Below are 20,294 nucleotides of genomic sequence, written 5' to 3'. Positions count from 1 at the left end.
AGCCTGTGTTTCGACGAGCTAGTTCAGGGTTACACCAAGGATAGTAACAACCGGTGCAAGGGAAGTCAAGCAGTTCATCACTGAGATTCGCTCTGTGCATCCCGACTTGAGCCATGATCAGGAGGGTGTTCCCTCACCTCTTTCTTATCAGTTGATGATGCCCGCCGGAGAATTTGGATTGAAGGTTTGCTCGTTGGTCTCGTATCAGTTCTCCCACGATCATCAAGCTGCTGGACGTGTACTGGAAAAAGGCCATCCTCAGATGAGCTGGGAGGAGCATTAGGCCTAGTCTGTACCGGCCCTTCTTCCACAGCCTTAGAGGAACTGGCTGTCTGGCCTTGAGCTTTTGCTGGTTTGGGTTTCCAATTGGGCTGTTTTGGCTTAGCCACAGCCTTTTTTTCGGGAGCGGTTAGAGTCCACCCTTTCATGGGCTGGGTTTGAAAATGTAGGGGTAGAGACTCCCTGTATCCTATCCTTGAGGCTCTGAACGTCATCCGCCTCCTCCATCTCTGCTCCCTCCAATTGATCCAACACCGCAAATCTCGAACTTGTGCTAATCCCGCCAAGATTGACGCCGTCATTATTCCGATTTCCAGCTCCATTAACGGTTGACTTATTCCCAAAGATTCTGTCCTGAGTTTGCGGCTGGACATCCTCCATCCGGTTATCCACTTCCCTATTTTGGATCCCATTAGAAGGACCAGCAGTATCATCCCGGCGATTGTTGCCTTCCGGCCGCCGGTTCCTCTGTGCCGGAGCACGTGACACCGCTCCTCTCCGCCGAGCATAGCTGGGCAACATCCATGGCCTAAAACCCCCAGACGAGTGATCCTCCTCCACCGGTTTTGCAGCCGTAGTTTCCCCTGTGTTTACAGACCCCTCCTTGCTAGGGTTTGCATTATTAGGGTTTCGCATGCACGTCTCAGCCCGATGCCCATATTGGCCACATTCGAAGCAAATCTGGTGAAGTCCCTCGTACTCCACTGCTTGAGCCTATCCCAGTAGATGGATCATAGTTACCAGCGGCTTTGTTAGGTCGATCTCTACACACACCCTGGCGTATCGGCCCCGAGTTGAAAAGAGTGCTATGGCGTGAAAGGATCCGATTCTAATCTAGAATAGAGATCGGATCTTGTTCTGCAGAAGATCCTTAAAAAGGGGGCCCTTTCCCCATTGTAATGTAATGAAGGTTTGGTCTTCAGTCTACCATTCCAATGAAAATGCCTGGCTATTCAAAGCTAGCGTGGTAAGGAGACGGTGAGTGAAAGTGAATCGGTTAACAAGACTGAGGAAGATGCCTAGCTAGTTTTGAACCAAAGCAGGAAAGTGAAATAGCTAAATCGGAAAGTTAAGCCCTAGATTAGCGAAGAGCCTCCCAAGGAGCTCTCTCCGTTTTATCTAATTGGACTATTTGCTAAAGTTCAAAGGCCAGTTTGAAGAAGGTCCAATGGTCCCGTAAGTGAAACTGCCGTTCCAAAGCTTTCTAGAGGTGCCTATAAGGAGGTGGAAAGAAATCGGATAACATGATTCCAGCCGTAGTTTATTGGCTGTTAGGTCGGTGAAACTGTCCCTATAGCTAAAGGAAAGCCAGTAGTTCGAGTTCGCGCTCTAGTTCAGGACAGGATAGTATGGGACCTCTTTCTTAGGGCTTTGGAAGCGAGAAATCAACCTCCACAAGCACTCGAACATAATTTCCATAGTCACCCGCGCTCATCAATTCTAACGGGGTTGCCGGCAGCCTTGGCAATCCCAAGTATAATCGATGGATGCCAATCCCAACTCAACAATCCTAACCCAGCGACAGAAGTACGAATTTTGTATGGCCACTGCTGAAGTCGAAGAACACCAGGCTTGATATTCAAGATTCCACGAGCAGCCATTTTGTACCTATCGGCAGAGGAATCAAACTGGATGTTGAAAAAAACCTTGACCCAGGGGTATGAGCTTCCATGGGTATTGAGGCGACCACAGGGCCTGTAAGCGAGATTTAAGATCACCAATCTTCCATGGCTTATCCCCCCTTTGGCCAGCAATAAACGTGCAATCAGCGAGGATGAGCATTCATTAACCCGTCGTTGATATAATTCCTCGTCCACTGTAATGGCGAAAGAATCCCCTTTTTCACCGGGATCGTGATCAAGCGGCGAATTAGAATTGGAGTTACCAGAAAAAAGAGATTTGTTTATCAATGAAAGAATTAGATGAAGAATGTTGTGGCGCAGCAGTAGTCCCCGAGTATGTGTAGATGTCAAACTAGGGTTAGGGTTTGCATGCCTATGAACCGACTTAGAAGAAGTCAGGGCAGGATGAGAGAGCGAGCCGACTGGCGAAACATCATCGGAGAGTTTGAGGAGGAAGGAGTCCCAGGGGTGCCGGAAATCATTGGCCTGGGTGGCGAGTTGTTGGCGCCGGCAGCCATAATACTAGACCTAGGGTTTAAGGCGTGAGGGAAGGGGAGAGAGATGAAAGCTAGGATTAGCCGGTGACTCCAACCGCATTTCATATCATATAGGGTGATTGCTAACCAAGTCCCCTCTCCCTTCTTATTCTGCCTTCAAGCGAATTAGGCAAAGACAGCCGTGTAAAGAAGGTATGAAACTCTTCTATTAACTTACATCTTGTTAAGAAAAAGAACTCCTAATAAACTCTTAAGGCGCCTTTCCTTCCTCTTTCTTTTAGGAGTGAGATATGTAACCTTAGCAGCGGCAGGAGAAGAGGCGATTCTTTAAGAGAAAGAAGGACAGTAAAATGTATTATTGCATCCTATAGAGGCGAACCGTGGAAGGAGAAAGGAGTGAAATAAATAGGGGATAGGCGAAGCTGCAAATAGCGTTTACCCTCCGGAGGGAGAAGGAGAGAGAAAAGAGGAAGTCAATTAAGATGCTAAGCCGGGCGTTAAGAAAGAGCTGTTAAACCGTGCGACTTAAGAACTCGAGGATATTCTTTGGGTAATCTGCCATTCGTTCGTGTTAAGAGTGCTTCGATGCAACTGCTATCGAATTAGCTCCTGGGGTCCGGAAGAAGATTTTATTTTGGTTAAGCCTTCGGCACGGTAGGAATGGAATCCTTACTCGTGAAACCGAGCACAAGATCGTCCGCGAATCGAGCATAGCAGAGTGCTTCATCTTCGACCAGTCGTCGATCAATGGCAGTCAAATACAAGTTCATGAGGATCGGAGATATTGAACTTCCTTGCTATCAATCTTTCCAGCTACTGGTCTTCCTTTCCTAAGTCTGAGAAAGCGGTACTTCTTTGATAGGGGACAGATCCAATGCAAAAACTCTTACTCTATCTTCTCGGTTCACTTCACTCCTTTGTTTTTAACATACCTTTCATCCGAACTACGCTACCATCGGACTCCTCTTATGATCTTTTTCGCGTAAAGGGATATTTAGATTCTACGATCCTTCCCTCAGAGCTGATTCGACAACTGTCTTCTATCAAATAGTGTCGAAGGGATATAAAAACAAGACCGTCTACTAAAGCACCAAGAGCGTAGTGCCTTTGCTGCTTGCCTTGCTCTGCTGACCCTCCTTGGGAGCTGCTCTTCCCCTCGTCTGCTAGTAGCTTTCTCGTGGTGAAATCAAGAAAAGAAGGACCTTTCCGGAGAACGACGCAGTCTGATCAACGCGCATCGCTTTTTGGTACCGACATGCAAAGGTTTCCTACTTGGGCAGATTTGACCTTGTTTGCTGGTTCAATCGGTCCATTTCCTTATCCTCAGGAATCAAGTCGATGATGGACAGATCTCTCCGGGGGAATTGGCTAGCGGGATCTCTTGATTGACCTCGGCGCGGTTATATGATTTGTTTCGAGTTTCGACTGATTACCTAGTTAACCAGGAAAGCGGCTAATCCAGATGGTTCGAGTTCTGTTCCTGACTTCTACATCTTCCACTGCGGATTCAGATGTTGCTTCAACAGTTACGCCGACAAAAGCAGGTATGACAACTGTGGCATTTTGCCTTCAACCAGATGATTTAATAGCAACACCGGCTATTCACCCAACAACTCGAGCCAACGATAGAACAATCTTTTAGAAGCGGTTACTTCCTACATTACCAAGATGAAGGCCTAAACGGAACCAATACGAGCAAGCCGACCGGCGACTAGAGAAGACACCCTTATTGTTTTTGTTTTGGAGACAGGATTTTCACTTAGTTCCTTAAGGTTTTTAGCCTTACGAGCTAACCAATTGCTCTACTCCGCGGCAAAGGGAACTTTCAAGGATACATCTTCTATGATAAAGCGCTAACAATTGTTGGGCGAAGAACTCTAACTCGATTAAGGGACGGGCATAGGCATACATTTAAACAAAGCAGGCTGGGTAAGCTTTATCACCTGGACCTATAGCTAGGTTTTTCGAAAAGTAAGACAAAGACCTCAAAAGGCAAACATCTGTCCTAGTCCTAATCAAAAGGCTTAACGCAAGCCAACCAAGGGTTGGAATGTCGTAAGTGGAATTGAATTCCATCATCTATTGAACGGAAATGATAGTCACACTGACTTAGTATGAATGGGAGGACACTCCCACTGAATCGAAGGTAGAAGGAAGAAAAGCCCCTGGTTCGCTATATATAAACCACTTGTTGCTCCATAATGACCACTCGACTTCTATTCATAACGGATTTCTTTATTGGGGAGGACTTTTGTTTGAATCCATCTCCAGAACGTTCGACTGCTTTGAAGTGATTCTACGGTTTAGAGCATTACCAATTAGCTCCTAGTAGCTCTTAGTAGATAGCCGGGCTTTATACTTCCCAACGACTTATATTGATTCGTTCCCGGCCTTGAGAAATGCCCCACCAGAGAAGCAATAAAACCTTCATTCGATCGACCCTCATAAAAAATGAAATTCCACCTCCTTTCGTTCGTTTCACCCTCGGTCGCCCATTCCCTTTCCCCCACGAGTTGTTGCGAAGAGGCCAGGCTTCTTCTATCACTTGATCCGACTTCAATAAAGGGAAGACTATAGGCGCAGAGGGTTCCGACTCGACCGTTTTCGGGTTGCTATAATTCACTTAAAGTAAAGCAGATGAATGGATTCGCTTTCTCACCCGTTCCCGGAAATGAATTCAAGATTTGCCCGCATCCCTCCCCCTGAGAAACCCGGAGAAAGAAAGCAGATAGATGTATGTCTGAGCTAAACCAACCTCCCCTTGAGAGATAGATAGACTCCTTCACTAGCGTTATAGGGGTTCCATAACACTCGAGTAATAAAATACCTCGCCATGATCTTTAGATGCAAGTGAATCAAACCATCTTTCTTTCTAGAATGCTGGGGAAGAGGTTGGGGATGGGTTCCGATCGAAGAAGAAGAGGTGCGATATGATATAAGGGGTTACCCATGACATATAGATGCTTGATGGGGTGCCTGGACGGGGAAAAGGAATCCAATGCTTGAGAAGGCAGCAAAAGTGCAAGCTAGAGGTCGTCACCGATATTCTTCTACGTGGAGTTCATTGGAAGGAAGCACCCAGCCCAGAGGTCTAAGATAGGGGTCAATATGCTATCCAATCGAAACCCGCGAATGAACAACCGGGTTACCACGAATTGACTTTTTCGCCCAGCATCTTTCTCAAAGGGAGGAGAAGTAGAAGATTGGTATTTAGGTTTGGAAAGAGTCTGGTGCCGATGAGGTGCAAGATTCTCTGCAGCTTTCTCTCCTCCGATTGAAAATCTGGATCTCTTTCCTTTGAAACATCCGACAGAAAAAGCAATATAACATATTTGGGAAGATAGACTTGGGAGTTCTTTACGGAAAGCTCTTTCATTTGCTTTAAAAGTTCTTTTAAGCCTAGTTAATCTTCTCTTGGGAAGAGGAACGAGCTATAAACATTTAAGGTGCTGCTACTTTCGTGTAAAGTTCAATCATTGCTTTCCGTGCTTGTTTTTCTTGTTGTTTAAGTGCTTTGCTGCTTTTATGCTAATTCATCTGTTCTTTTCATTCCTTTTTTGTTCACCACCTCCTAATTAAACTGTATCTCCTCTGTTCCCTTTTTTTCTTCTTTGTTGAAAGATGAGCACGGATGATCCAATCAACTCAATAATCATCGAGAAAGAAATTTTTTTTAGCAGCCGGTCAAAAGCCTTTCTAAAGCTTTGAAGGTCTCCCATTCGACCGGTGCTTTAACTACTTACTTAAATGTAAATTTTTTTAGAAGAGTTTAGTTTTGGGGAGAACAGAGGGAATCTACTCGCAACGGGTCGCACTAAGGAAAAATGACTACTGACTCACGCATTGGCTACGGTCGATCCTTCGTTCAGGGGACAACAAGGGTCTTACTAATAGGGCTAGAGAGCTTTGGAATGAAATCGCGCCGAACGGGCCTGTCAAGTTAGGCCTTCGTAAAAAAGTCCACAGGGCGTTAAGCTCGGTGAGGTGGGTTCGAAAGACAGAGAGTTGATGAGGAGGCTTTTCTAAGAAAAAAGGCATGGTTCTTTCAATTCCGCATCCGGGGAAAGCAGCTTCCGCTAAAAACATATCTCCCAAGGATGTACATGGAGCGTTATCCGAGCTTATGATGATGAGGCTGAATGGTGGGTGCGTCTGGTTCGGACCTAGAACGGCGGATCCTATCCCCTATCCAATGGGTATGCCCGTGGTTGAGACCATCTGGTCCTTATGTTCTTGGTCACTTTTCTCTCATACTTATTTGACTTCGCCGCACTACCTTTGTAGGCTCGAGTTCTGAGGCAATTCCACTATGAGCAAGCTATTCCGAAGCTTGAAAGAGAAAGGTGGATAAGAGCTCAACAAGCGTCTCATAGACTACGTGGAGAAAGAGTGGAAGTATCGCAGGCAGCGGGGGATAGACCGTTTCGTTTGCAACTGACCGATGACTTCACCCCAGCTCCTGAGTATGTAACCTGGCTAAGAAAACGCGTGGAGACCAACCACGGAGGCGAACATGAAGAAAGCTAGATTGACCTTCATCCGCTCAATTACATCGATCCTTGCCCGCGGATTAAACAAATGTTCGTACTTCGAAACTATTTAAATAAAGATGGGAAACTCCTTATTTTCCTGCTTAGACAGAGGCCTTGTCAACTACATATTCAAATTAGCATGAAAGTCCTACTTTAGATGATAGGCCTCGCTTCGCTCTCTCTTGGGCTGTGAAAACGGTGCGAAAGAAGAGTTAGGCTACCTTGAGAGCTTCCCCGGTTACTGAGTCTGTGATTGAATTCTAAGTATTTGCTTCCATCTCGAAATGCTCTTTCATGATTGTATGTACACAAGTTCTCGCGCATAAGCATAGCCATATGATGAGTTGAAAGCTTCAGAGGTGGGGAACCCCTCTATAATGGAGCATATTCCCACTCTTTTCTGTGTTCATTCAATGCTTTGCTTTGCTTGTGGATTGGAAATGCGGTAAGGTCAGCCCCTTGGTATGCTAAGATTAGTATCACGCGATTAATCCACTCACTTGGCTAGAAAGAGAGCAGCTAGCAGTTGAAATTCGGTACTTACAAGCCAAAGATGCTTCATTCCTCAAACAACAGGATTCACTGGTAGCTGAATTAAAAAAGGCTAACGAAGGGATATCCAGAAAGCTTGCAGAACTGGAAGAACGAAGCCCCGAAACTCGACTTTGAATGCCCACAGATCTGCTGGAAGTAGGCACCCGAAGATGCCAAAGAAGCTAGCCACTATCATCGTATAATAAGGCAGAAGCTAAACTCTTTGGCCGCATGAAGAGCTACACTGCACTTTTGTGACTAGCTGAAAGTAATCATCGATAACGCCTTGCACGCCCACCTTCCCCGACACTTTGGCTTAGTCTTCTTCGTTTTCCGCTACGCGCCTTCGGGTAGGATGAAGGGCATCTGAACGTAACGCTTCCTATAGTACTCTCTCTTTGACTTTCAGTCTAGTGCCAATTATATATTGTATTATAATGAAATGATGTTAGCATATATAGCGTCAGATGTTATGAAAGTAGGGCTTTCGTAGAAAGAGAAAGCGAAGAAATGAAATCGAAGCGCATTGGAATCATCGATCATATAGAATGTGTGCCGCGAGTGATCAGTCTGCGCAAAGGTAGAATAGCGGATTGGCTTGTCTTGCCTCTATCTTCCCGGGACTCCTAGGGCCCTTTCAATTGGCCTTGTCTCGCTTAACTCGTCGAGTAGTGATTATCCTGGAATGAAGATCTGTTCGAAAAGTCTCGCCGTATAATGATTATTATTGTAATAATACCTAGCCCCTGCTTCTATCATTGGTGCTATCATCGTATAATAGATCACTCCTGCAGGACTTTTTTCTATCAATGGAATAAGAGAAGGTAGAAAAGAAAGGGATGGATGGCCGGGCATTGAGAAGGAAGATCTAGTGATTTCTGCAAAGGAAGTGGTAGCAGTTGATTAAGTAGAGTCGGTTGCCGGGAACTCTGATTTTGTTTCATAAGCTGCTGCTAACAAGGTGAGAGATTCTCTCTTTTAGCTTAGCACGAACTAGAAAGAGTCTATCGAAGCCATAGAAGAAGGGGACAAAGCCCCGAAGAGATAGATTTAGATAAGGCACGGGGCCAGACGCGGCTTCTTTCTTTGATTCGATTATGATAAGCCCACGGTGCGGTATACTTCACACTGACCTCATGGGAGCCTTTCAAGGGCATAGAAGGCCGTAAGTTCGCCTTTGGAATTGGAGTTAGTTTCCTCTTCTTGTTCTAAGGGCATGGCTTTCCCACATCTTATGAAAAAACTTCTTTTTTAGAGGAAGAAGCGGAATTACACTGTAATTTTGAACTAATGAATCAAGAACAAATTGTACTATATGGTCATGCAACGTCCAGTGATTTGGACTTTATGGAGAGTAATCCCCTTTCTTTCCCTTCAACTAGTACCGCCTCAACTCTTTCTTCAACTAGGTCGGACGGGCAAAGCGCTCCCCCTGAGTTAGAGCGGGTATTTGATGAAATATGTAAGGAATACACAGAGTGGGTGGTGAGAGCCGGTAAGCAATTACCCCCACAATGGGACATGCCCGACCTTGTTCGGACAGTAGTTGGAGACGAGGGGATTAACATCCCAGGCTTTCTCACGGATTCATATTATGATATCATGTTGCATGGGTCAAATAGTTGGTTATATCAAGATATTTTACAATTTCTTGATTTGATCAACTATACCTTCTAGTTTGTTTTGAAACAGAGTGATTTTTAATTAAAGCGGAATTCTCCCTTGACTCGATCTTTAATTTGAAGAAATGAATCTTATCACTTGGATAAAAAACCTCTGGCGTAAACATTCCAGAGTAATAAACGTAATGCGTCCCGATGCCAAAGCTTCCTGCTGCTCTTCTTCCTCCTGTTCGACGATAAAAGGAAAGCAGGCATAAGGCAACATAGGAATATACAGTACACAAGCAAGCAAAACATACTTATATAAAGAAAGCTTTCAGTCGCTTAGCGGTGCACCTATTGGCTTTTCTAACACTTCTCTACTCCTCACTTCGCTCCTTCTTTATGTGTGAGCTAGTGCAAGTAAAGCTAGTTAACACCTCTCTGCTCGGACTCATAAGCTTGAACAAGCTCCAAAGAGAAGAGAAGGAAGCCGTTGCTAAAGCGGATGGCGGGTGCCGATGTCTTGAGTGGTGAACTACAAGTGAAGCCATCCAGGTTGAGGACGAACTACTTTAGTTAAGTCTTTTTTGGCAGACAATAACTAGGCCAGGGGTCAGGTCAATCTCAAGATCACGAGCGTTCCGCTTCCGGACCTAAAAGTCTTGCTTTTGGGAAGTTTGTAGGGCTTTCCCGTGCTCTCATTTTATGATAAAGGATCAGAGTAAGAGAACAAAAAGGGGAATGAAAAGACCTGAGAAAGGAAATAAAACGAAGAAACTAATGGATAGAACTCGTACCGGGGAATTGAAGCACTAGATGAAAGATCTCCGGAGCGTAGGAAAGGCCCTCTTTCTCTAATTCTAATATAGGAAAATTCCTCTCAACGAGAGAATCTAAGCGCTCGGGACCCATATTCCCATGGTTCCCTTCGCTCCACTAGCCTTAATTGGCGAATAGAAGTACCAAGGGTTTATCGTATATAAGAAGACGGCTGCTTTTAGGAATGATCTTTCCCTCGAAGTAAAATAGGAATGGCTTGTACTTTACTTTCTTTGTCGAGATTTTCTTTGTCTTCAGTGCCCCTCCCCGTAGGTAGACTGCATTGGATGTAAAGAGTAGACTGATTCCGCTTCAAAGCTTTGGAATCCCTAATTTTTCTTTTTTTAAATTAAAGTCCCTTGACTCGATCTTTAATTAATTGAATTATGGAACGCCTCATCTCTACTTTATTAGAACGTGGGGTCTTTACACCCAAAGAACTTCATTTCATCCTTCGATTTACATGGACTTTTGCCCTAGTTTTGCTTTCAATTCTTTCCTTTTTACTTGTTTGGTATGTGACCACCCTATTCAGTCGCTATACGGCTTTCATGGAGGCCATCCTTACATCAAATAAGGAAGGCGGAGATATCACCAGCGGCAGAGGTAGCAGCATCTAAGCCAGTATCTGGGCCAGTTGGCTTCGTCGACTCAGCAATTTAAGTGGTTGATCTTGAACCAATTTGTTCATCAGTTGCCCCATTACCCGGTAAACTCTCCTGGATCAATAGCATTGGATCGGGAATGTGGCCATTTCACTATAGCCCATTGATCCACAGCGGATAGAGACTCTTCGACTAAGACATTGCCTTTCTATTTTAAGACTGTTCACATTTCACTGGCCAGGTTCGAAACTCTCTTCCCTTCGCCCCATCATGCGAGATAGAGGAGATTGGGAAAAAATTGTCAGTCCGGGCCGGGAAATGCAATTCATAGAGCCCCTAAGCGTTTTTTGCCGTGACAGCTCCACGCCAACATGCTACTGACGTTTAGGTAAGGCGGGGGACGGGTATGAGTTGGTCATCCGAGCAACTAACCTGGTAGGTTGGCCGGGTTGGTTCTCCCCGTCTATGAAATCGCATTTGACTCACCACCAGCATATGAATCAAAGTAGCAGCAATTTCGGTTTCAGTGCGGAAAATCCAGCAGCAGTTTCACCAATTGATTTGATTGACCACCCAGTGGAGGTAGTAGCAAAGTCAGTGGTTTCCCCCGATCCGGAACCGGATTCGGGACCAGCATTCTCGCCTGTTGGAGAAGTCTGTAATCCAGTTTGAGATCCTCCAGGGGATAAAAACCTTATTGATGTTGATTGAGAAATCAGCCTCGGAGTTGAAAGGGTTGGTGTGGCCAGAAGTGAGAACTTCTTGAAGCCATTTATCCATCTCTATCAGTTCACTCCTCTTCTTCCAGAGAGGCCCCCCGTAGAGGAATTTGTTCACGTTCACATAAGGAAGCTTAAACAAGACGAATTCTTCAAATGCGGTCCGAAGAAGGGAAGGAAGTTCTTTTTTTTCAGGAAGGCGCACTTAACCTCATTCGATGGTGGGGTTGGTCTCGCTTCAGAAGGAGCTTGGGTTCATATTCGTCCCGGCTCTTTGAAAGGTAGCAAAGGGTGGACGTTTAATTCCATCAAACCTGTCTTTCATGCCCCTACCAAGGGAATCGTATCATCCATGGCGAGTGGTATCCTATATAAGTGAAAAGCTTGCTTTTAGGGGTGATCTTTCTCGATTTCGGAATGGAAAAGCTTGGTTTCGGGAAAAAGAGGTGTAACTCAAAATTGCTTAAATAAAGCAGCGTAGAAAGTCTTGCTTACTAACTCCTCCATCTAAGAAAGAGAGGGGAAGGTTGAAGCTCATAGGCAGTAACCTAAGTCCTAAGAAGCTCCAATCATGCTACTATGCTTAACATATGCAAATCAAACGAAGTTTTCTCGGAAACAATTTGCAATTTCGTAAGTAAGTCAGTGAACTTTTTCCCATGCTTTTCGTTGGTCAACAACCAACAACCGTTCTCGTTTAGTTCTCAACAAGTCTCTCTCTTTTTTTGGGGGGAGCGGATAAAGAAAAGAATGAACCAAAGAAAATGATTGTTCTAGAATGGCTATTCCTCACAATTGCTCCTTGTGATGCAGCGGAACCATGGCAATTAGGATCTCAAGACGCAGCAACACCTATGATGCAAGGAATAATAGACTTACATCACGATATCTTTTTCTTCCTCATTCTGATTTTGGTTTTCGTATCATGGATCTTGGTTCGCACTTTATGGCATTTCCACTATAAAAAAAATCCAATCCCGCAAAGGATTGTTCATGGAACTACTATCGAGATTCTTTGGACCATATTTCCTAGTATCATCCCGATGTTCATTGCTATACCATCATTTGCTCTGTTATACTCAATGGACGAGGTAGTAGTAGATCCGGCCATTACTATCAAAGCTATTGGACATCAATGGTATTGGACTTATGAGTATTCGGACTATAACAGTTCCGATGAACAGTCACTCACTTTTGACAGTTATATGATTCCAGAAGATGATCTAGAATTGGGTCAATTACGTTTATTAGAAGTGGACAATAGAGTGGTTGTACCAGCCAAAACTCATTTACGTATTATTGTAACATCTGCTGATGTACTTCATAGTTGGGCTGTACCTTCCTTAGGTGTCAAATGTGATGCTGTACCTGGTCGTTTAAATCAGACCTCTATTTTGGTACAACGAGAAGGAGTTTACTATGGTCAATGCAGTGAGATTTGTGGAACTAATCATGCCTTTATGCCTATCGTCGTAGAAGCTGTTGATAGGAAAGATTATGCAAATCGGGTAGAAAATCTATTCATCACAAAAACCGGGGGGGTTTCTTGGCTCCAGCACTTCATTACAATAGCCTATTGTGACGGACGCAATTGGACACCTCCGGTAACACCCCCTTCATTAGCAGGACAAGAACCGGTAACCCCACCCGATTCACCGCTAATGGAGTCTTCCTCGAGTTCGGAATCCTTGAATACCTTTAGAAATTTGATCACGGCGAATCATGAAGCGGATCTTTTTCGACGCATCGCTTTTCTGGAAAACCAGCATTTGTTTGGGCTGCCTGTACAGACCCGCCCCGGCGAGTATGCGGAAATAGTGCTAGGACGTTTCAATGGGGCAGTAAATGTCCAGCACTACCAATGGCTTTTGGATTACTTCAATTTCCATCTTCAAGTAGATGAACGAAAGGGTCTTTTACAAGACCGACTTCATACTCTACTACTTGAAGAGCCGAATCTGGCTCAGATTCTACGGGTGTCCCCGTACACTGACATCCGAAGGGGGGCCTTTGATTTTCTGGAAAATTCCACAGAATCTCTGAATGCCCTTCGGCATGCTTTTCAGCGGGATCTGATGGATGGCCTTTTGAATTCCTATATGGACGACCTTAACAGAAGGGGTAGGAATGCAGACGTTTACCAGGGGTTCTATCGATATTTTATCAATGAGGACTTCCGGCGCTTCCATAATCTGCCCTTACCATAAGCACGCACGCCGGGGAAGAAAGAGTCTGAGGTTGGGTCGGACGTAAATGGAGGCACCGTTTGTTACTATTGGACAAATTTCTCCTTTTGTTTTCTTCTTGTTCTTTGCCATAACGCCCATTCTGGGACGAGTTGGAATAGGAATTCCTAATTCTTACACGGATGAGACTGATCAGTGAAAAATTCTGACACCAATCATTTACAAGCGCATGAGTTTTCTAGTTGGCTATGTTGATATAGGCTTAGATAGGAATAAGATAGTCTACTATATATAGGGTGAGAATGAAGAAGAAAAGAGACCGGAACGACACGGAAGGAAAGAGAGAGGAATTTATTAAACAAGCTTTACCGTGCTAACCAGAGCAGGAACATCAAAATTTAAGACCGAATACATGTGGAACGACATATTAAATAAATAATACGTGATCTGATTTGATAGGCTGCCTGCAGAAAAAGTTTACCGACCACATAACAATTCATTCTTGTGTGTAGCGCGTGGGGCCATGTCTCCCGAACGATCATAATACGCCCGCTCATCTAATATCAAATCAATCGGTAGATCTCACTTCCCTTCCCCCATACCATAGCCGGAAGGGATAGCGTATCTACAGAAGAGAGAGTATGGGCTCTTACCCTTAATTTAGTATGGAGCACCCCTTCAAGTTTCAGATCTTCCAGATGTAGAGACAGATCCAAAGCCATTTGATCGAGATCGAGTAGCTATAGCGGATCTATTTAGAGATCGGAACCCCGTTCCGGGTACACCCATTTTAGTAGCAACTGCCCCTAAGCCGGTAGGTCTCGTTCAAAAGCCACTTTTTTTGATGTGTCCCAATCAATGTGCTCGGTGATGATGTTGTCATCGCTGATGCGCAAGTTGCCGAAGTTGATTTTCAGTGTCTTCAGCCAATTTCAACTCAAAAATCTCTGATTTCTGACACTGGTGCATTTGAGTTTGCTAAGCGCTTTTGCGTCAAGGGTGGGCGCGTGGATTTATCTGCCATGTCTGCTCGTTGTTTTGTTTGCTTGCTTACCATCATCCATATGGTCTGATGGCTATATGTAAAAAATATCCATTCATTACGAAGGTTCTCTACCAAGGATAGGTGGTGGAGGTTATAGGGTCCTTGCTTGCCAAACTCAGTCATACAAGATCTCGTCACTTTGAGCGGGTTCTTGCTATGTACACCAAGCCTCGGGGTCCCAATGACTATCCATTAGAATTGTGGCTTGGCAGAGTGAGCTTTCGCTTCCTTATCTTCGAGGTTTCATTATCTCCTTCCTTCTTAAATTACTTAAATTAAAGGGATGAAACCTTCGGATTTAAAGGTGGCTCCTGATGAATTATTTCCAGCAGAAAGAGTCCGGGACTTCCTTGCTTGAGTGGTCTTTGCTCAGGAACTGGATGAAGGATTGGCTTCGGTACGTCCATTGGTACTGGAGTGTCGCGAATTCACCGGATGTTTCCTTAAGTGACTTCTTTTCTGCATCAGTCTATGAGAAAGAATGGAGGATCAGACGCGAATCGAGTGAGCTCATTCTCTTGATCTACGCTATTTCAAAATAGGGATGGGAAACAGACCATAAAGGCGCAGCTACTATTGCTTGCTGGGAGAGAGGAAACGGGCTTTAGGCTATTAAGCCCGAGAGAAGCCACTTGACCAGAAGGAGAGGAGCTACCCCTCTTCTAGTAGTTATCCCCTGATCTGATATCTATCATGGATGAGGGAGAAGATGAGCTAAAGTCTGGACTCTCCAAGTCCTCTTTCTTTCTGCCAGCACTCGATTTCCAGCTAAAAGCCACTGCCTCCCTTATCTTATATACGCTATTGATTTAGTTGCAAGAAGAAAAGAGCTAGAAGCCATCAAGCAATCGCACTCAAAGCGGGTATTCTTTCTCCCAGTCTGTAGTTCTCACCCGAGCTTCTGTATTCTTCTCTGAGGGAGGGAGGGAAGATTCATATCCCACGGTGTGCTCGGATGGTTCCGCTCAGTGCTTGGAAATGGGATCTGTTCCGCTTATTCTCATGGTAAAGCCTTTACCGTCCGGGTTTCACTAATCCCGGTTGCAGACAGACCAATAGTCAACAGGAAGCCTATTTGACTCAACATAGGTCTCAACTGACATTCTTGCTGGATCAGCGATTGAGGTCTCGACGAGCCTTCCTTCAGGCGCTCTCTAGTGCTAATCATCCGGCCTGCTGCCTTCTTTCGGGTGATTCTTCTTTAGCAGCTTGAAAATGAGTTTACAGGTTGCAGTGAGGTTTGAGATGAAGCGGGCAATGTAGTTGATCCTTCCCAGAAAACCCCAGATTTCTTTCTCGGTTCGTGGGATCGGCATCTCCTGAATGGCCTTCACTTTATCGGGGTCAACTTCGATTCCTGCATCGTTTGCATACATTTCCTATCCGGGAAAAGGGCTTTAAGGCGGAAAAGGCATATAGAATGGTAACGGCTAAACAGAATCAATGTATCCTCATAAAATAGAGTCCAGTGGTTCGAATCCACTTCTAAAAGCGGGTGAAGGTGGGGACATTAGCAACCTCAACTCGAGACGAGAAGGGGCACCTGAATTATCATAAATGAAGAGATTTCGCAGATGCGGTCTATGGACTCTTGGCTACTGATTTGAGACCTGGAATGAGGAAGTGTCCGCTCTTGAATTGTAGGGAAGCCCCTCTTTCTTTTCACGACATAAACGAAAGGAGAAGCTTCGGGGCGGAGAACCCATCGCTGTCTCGGCTGTGCTACCGGAGGCTCTGGGGAAGTCGGAATAGGAGAGCACTCATCTTGGGGTGGGCTTACTACTTAGATGCTTTCAGCAGTTATCCGCTCCGCACTTGGCTACCCAGCGTTTACCGTGGGCACGATAACTGGCACACCAGAGGTGCGTCCTTCTCGGTCCTCTCGTACTAGGGAAAGGTCCTCTCAATGCTCTAACGCCCACACTGGATATGGACCGAACTGTTTCACGACGTTCTGAACCCAGCTCACGTACCGCTTGAATGGGCGAACAGCCCAACCCTTGGAACATACTACAGCCCCAGGTGGCGAAGAGCCGACATCGAGGTGCCAAACCTTCCCGTCGATGTGAGCTCTTGGGGAAGATCAGCCTGTTATCCCTCGAGTCACTTTTATCCGTTGAGCGATGGCCCTTCCACTCGGCTCCGCCTCCCCTCCAAAGGCTGGAAAAAGAAAAGAAGTTAACTGTCCAAAAGAGGCAATTCGCTAATATGGAGCTGTTTATATCAGCTTTATTTCCTCTGACTCCTCCTCCCAGGCTGGTAGAACTATCGGATTCCCATTCACTCAGGTATTCATTCTTTAAAGCCTTGAACCGAGTGTGGGCTCGATCCCATCTCTGGTATCCCTTCCTCTAGTTAGGGATGTCGCATATCAGCCTCAGTAGCAGTCGCACATGCGCCGTTAACACTGTAATCGTTGATGTCGCTGATGCGCTGTTAGGAAGAGAGGCCTTACATACGCAATTTGAGTGGCGAACTAGAAGAGAGAAAAGACAAGGAAAGATTCTTCCCCCAGCCTAAGGACACCGATACCAGGGCAACGCATTCCTAACACTTCTTTAATGGAGGATCGTTATCAAGAGCAGGATTTCTTCGAGTTGCGGGTGCCGCTGAGGAGCTCGGTTCGGGTACCCCATTCTTTTAGAGGGTCGGAGTTGAAAACAGCTTTACGTTAGGAAAGGGATAAAGGGATGCGATTCCTCTCCTTTCAGTCGAGTCACTTCATACCTCTCGTTGAAAAGCAAAAGTTCTCTAGAGTAGAAGGCATATCCTGGATCGACTAAGCCGGAAAGGAGTCAGTATTGACTTTCACGACTATCAAGCCAGGAATGAGCTGATATCTCGGAGTTTCAATCAAATGAAGGATGCGATCCCGTAATAAGTGTTGGAGGGAAAGAAAGCATTCTCAGAAGGAGTGAAGCTCGGAACTGTGAGTTGAACTCTTGCCCGGGGATGCTCCCAATCGTTAATCCTCGGATGTGATCCAAAGGGATAACCAACCTCAACCGAATAAGCCGAAACCGTAGAAGAAGAAAGGGCAGAAAGCTGAATTGATTGTGATTGACGTAGCTTCTTTCCTCAATTAACTTCTTTCTTACGAGATTACATCACATCTCTTTCGACTCTCTTCACTCCCTTCACAGAGGGGAAAGTCTGACTCTTCCTGTCGAGGCAGAAGCCTTTCGTGTCCTTTATCAAGGGAGGACTGACAAAAGAACCTCAACAGACTCGGGATCAGGATCCGATGCAACTCTATGTCGAGCGACTTTATCCCCTGGTCGAGTGACCTTCGTACCTCTCGCTCCTTGTCCTTCCTGGATCTTTCAATCAACACAGTCCTTAGCCAACATCTATATAATAAGAGTACGTACTTCTGTTTGAAGTACGACATTCATTCAGCGCTGCAAAGACGATTCGTGCTAGCTCTTCTCTTCTTTAACTAGTTACATGTTTAAATATATATTGGGCTAGTTTACTAAGCTATCAGTCTACATAAACCTAATGCAATATTGATTACACTCCTTCTCCTTATACCCACAAATGCTATTGGCTGAAAGAGAGTGAAGGGACCCATAGGAATAATGGGGCACGAACGCAATAAGTAAGAAGAAGAACTGATGCTGTTTATTGAGCTCAAAATGGATGAGAGAGAAGGTTGTTCTCAAGCCACTATCCAAGTTAGCTCCTCCATACATGAAGATCCACCCGACAGTGGATTTGCTTTCATCCAAATCTCTTCCCTAATCCGCATCCCTATATCCTTTTAGTAGAAGACTTGATCTTCCATACACCAGATCAAGATCAATGCGCGAGAGAAAACATTATCCTTAGCCATGCATTCCAATGCCCCAAACCGGGGTTACTAGTCAATGTACTAGTCACACTTACGGCATAAGCGATGTCCGGGCGAGTGCACGTCATTGCATACATTAGGCTTCCAACCAAAAAGGCATCAAGCAGTTAATCAGGGGTCTTAATAAGCTCTGATTAAGATAGTTAGCGATTGCCAATAGCCTCCTCAAGTTCAAGGGCCCACCTCAACGAAGATCCTAGTTTCCTTCTCTGAGGAGGAATCCCCTGGTAGGCTCGCCTACACGACAGACTCTGGAGCTGGTAAAAGGAGAGTGTTTGCAATTGGGAATTTTTTCTTTCAAAGGAACCTTAGCTTAGAGCTCTTCATGATTTTCTCATGAAAGTCTTAACCCTATGGATGGGACCTTTGACCAGGTCTGTCCTTTGGATCGCTTGAGGTGTTCAATGAAGGTATACTCGTATGATCTAAAGTCTGCCACCTATCGGTGGCCGCTTTGGTATCAACTATGTAGAGTCTTCACCCTCTTTTGTCCCTTTGTTTCAGACTACATCCGCTTCTTATATAGATTGGTACCGTTTGATGTACCTTTCATGAAGTGGATGTCTCCCAAACGCCTTGCACTGGAAGGGAGGTATTTCCCTGCTTTCTTTAGAACAGGGCAACCTCTAGGTTACTACGCTTCTTGGCCGCTCTTCACACTTTCCCATTACTATTTGGTATGGTGGTGTGCTGAGCAAGTGTACCCAGGTAAGCGCTTCACTAGGTATGCCATCCTTGGCGATGACATCTGTATTGCAGACTCCAAGGTGGCCAAGGTATACCGCGATGCTCTTGATACTTTAAAGGTACAGGTTTCATTACCTAAGTCTTTGGTCTCTGAGATCGGGTGTGCCGAGTTTGCTAAGAAGTTGAGGGTTAGGGCTTTGACTGTTGATTTATCTCCAGTCTCATTCCAAAACCTCTTAAACTCCCATCACATAGCAGGAGCTATGGCAGTCGAGTTGAACAAGAGCAAAAGGACTGACCACTTCCCTGTCCCGATAAGAGAGGAGTAGGAACTTCAATAACCCAAAAGTCTGGGGAACTTCACTACCTGAACCAGATAGTGTCGTGGGAAAGAGTAATAGGGTTGGGGCTTGTCTCAAAATAGGCTTCTTTTCGGTAGATTCGCACTACAGGCTTGACGGAGTTAAGTACTCCGCAGCCCATGGGAAGCGAGGAAACAAGAGTTCCGGTACTACCAGACGAAATAATCACTGAGCCGTATCAGCCAGACGAAGCAAGAAAGAGTGCCAGATCATCCGGGCACAGAAAGTCTACCAACTGTAGATGCAATCTTAGATGCATTCTGCTATGAAGGAATAACCGATCTGCCCCACCCAAACGATACAAGTAAGAACAAGAAAGCCCCAGAGAAGGGACTCATGTATGTTGAAGCCCGCATTGAGGAAAAGGCCTGGCATGGCCAATTTTAAAGAGCCCCGCCGACTTCACTCGACTAAGGCGGAGCTATCAATAGACCTATGAGGGGAGATCCTGGTTCCCCAGTGAGCTAGGGACAAAGATGCCACTGCTCTTAGCAAGAATGGCATTTATGCGGATTCACAGTGTTGAGAATGGCCAATAGACATCTCTTTAGTAGTGAGTTTGAGAGTGGTAGGGCTCACCTGTCCATGATAATGGAAATTATTCCCAAGAGGAGCAAATTCGTCTAACGTCGTTGCTTACAGGGAGATTGAATCAACATCAAGAGTCCCGTCCTCCTTTTGATAAGAGTCAGTTCCTTCACTACTCGTACTAGAATTCTATTCTTGACTGGATCGTGAGCATATATGAAATCAATCGAAAGCATTGGTACTGGTTGGAATGACTCTGTCTCACTGGCAGGCATCTTTCGACCTGAGGTTCACTGGCTCAAGGGCAGGACAGGGACAGCTACTTACTAGCTTGAGGAACCGAGCTAACAAAAGGCCTAGAACACTGACCGAAAGTCCTCTTTGCTGCTTAATGGCCTTCTCTGAGGTTTTTCTATACCTCT

General features: G+C 45.3%; 1 protein-coding gene across 1 annotated transcript; it reads left to right on the top strand.

Moving 5' to 3' along the window:
* The first annotated feature begins 10,140 nt into the window (after positions 1–10,140).
* Positions 10,141–13,729, top strand: LOC113783853 (cytochrome c oxidase subunit 2-like). Its single transcript, XM_027330092.1, has one exon. It carries the CDS (start codon positions 11,976–11,978, stop codon positions 13,416–13,418), a length of 1,443 nt encoding a protein of 480 aa, XP_027185893.1. The 5' UTR covers positions 10,141–11,975; the 3' UTR covers positions 13,419–13,729.
* The last annotated feature ends 6,565 nt before the right edge of the window (positions 13,730–20,294 follow it).

The sequence above is a fragment of the Coffea eugenioides genome, chromosome 9 (assembly GCF_003713205.1).
Source record: "Coffea eugenioides isolate CCC68of chromosome 9, Ceug_1.0, whole genome shotgun sequence".
Classification (NCBI taxonomy): Eukaryota; Viridiplantae; Streptophyta; class Magnoliopsida; order Gentianales; family Rubiaceae; genus Coffea; species Coffea eugenioides.
Note: the sequence above shows the minus strand (reverse complement) of the source record. Positions and strands in the feature narration are given on the sequence as shown.

What these genes read in the sequence shown, in the direction of transcription:
- LOC113783853 (XM_027330092.1), top strand. Translation starts at nt 11,976, where the DNA reads ATGATTGTTCTAGAATGGCTATTCCTCACAATTGCTCCTTGTGATGCA.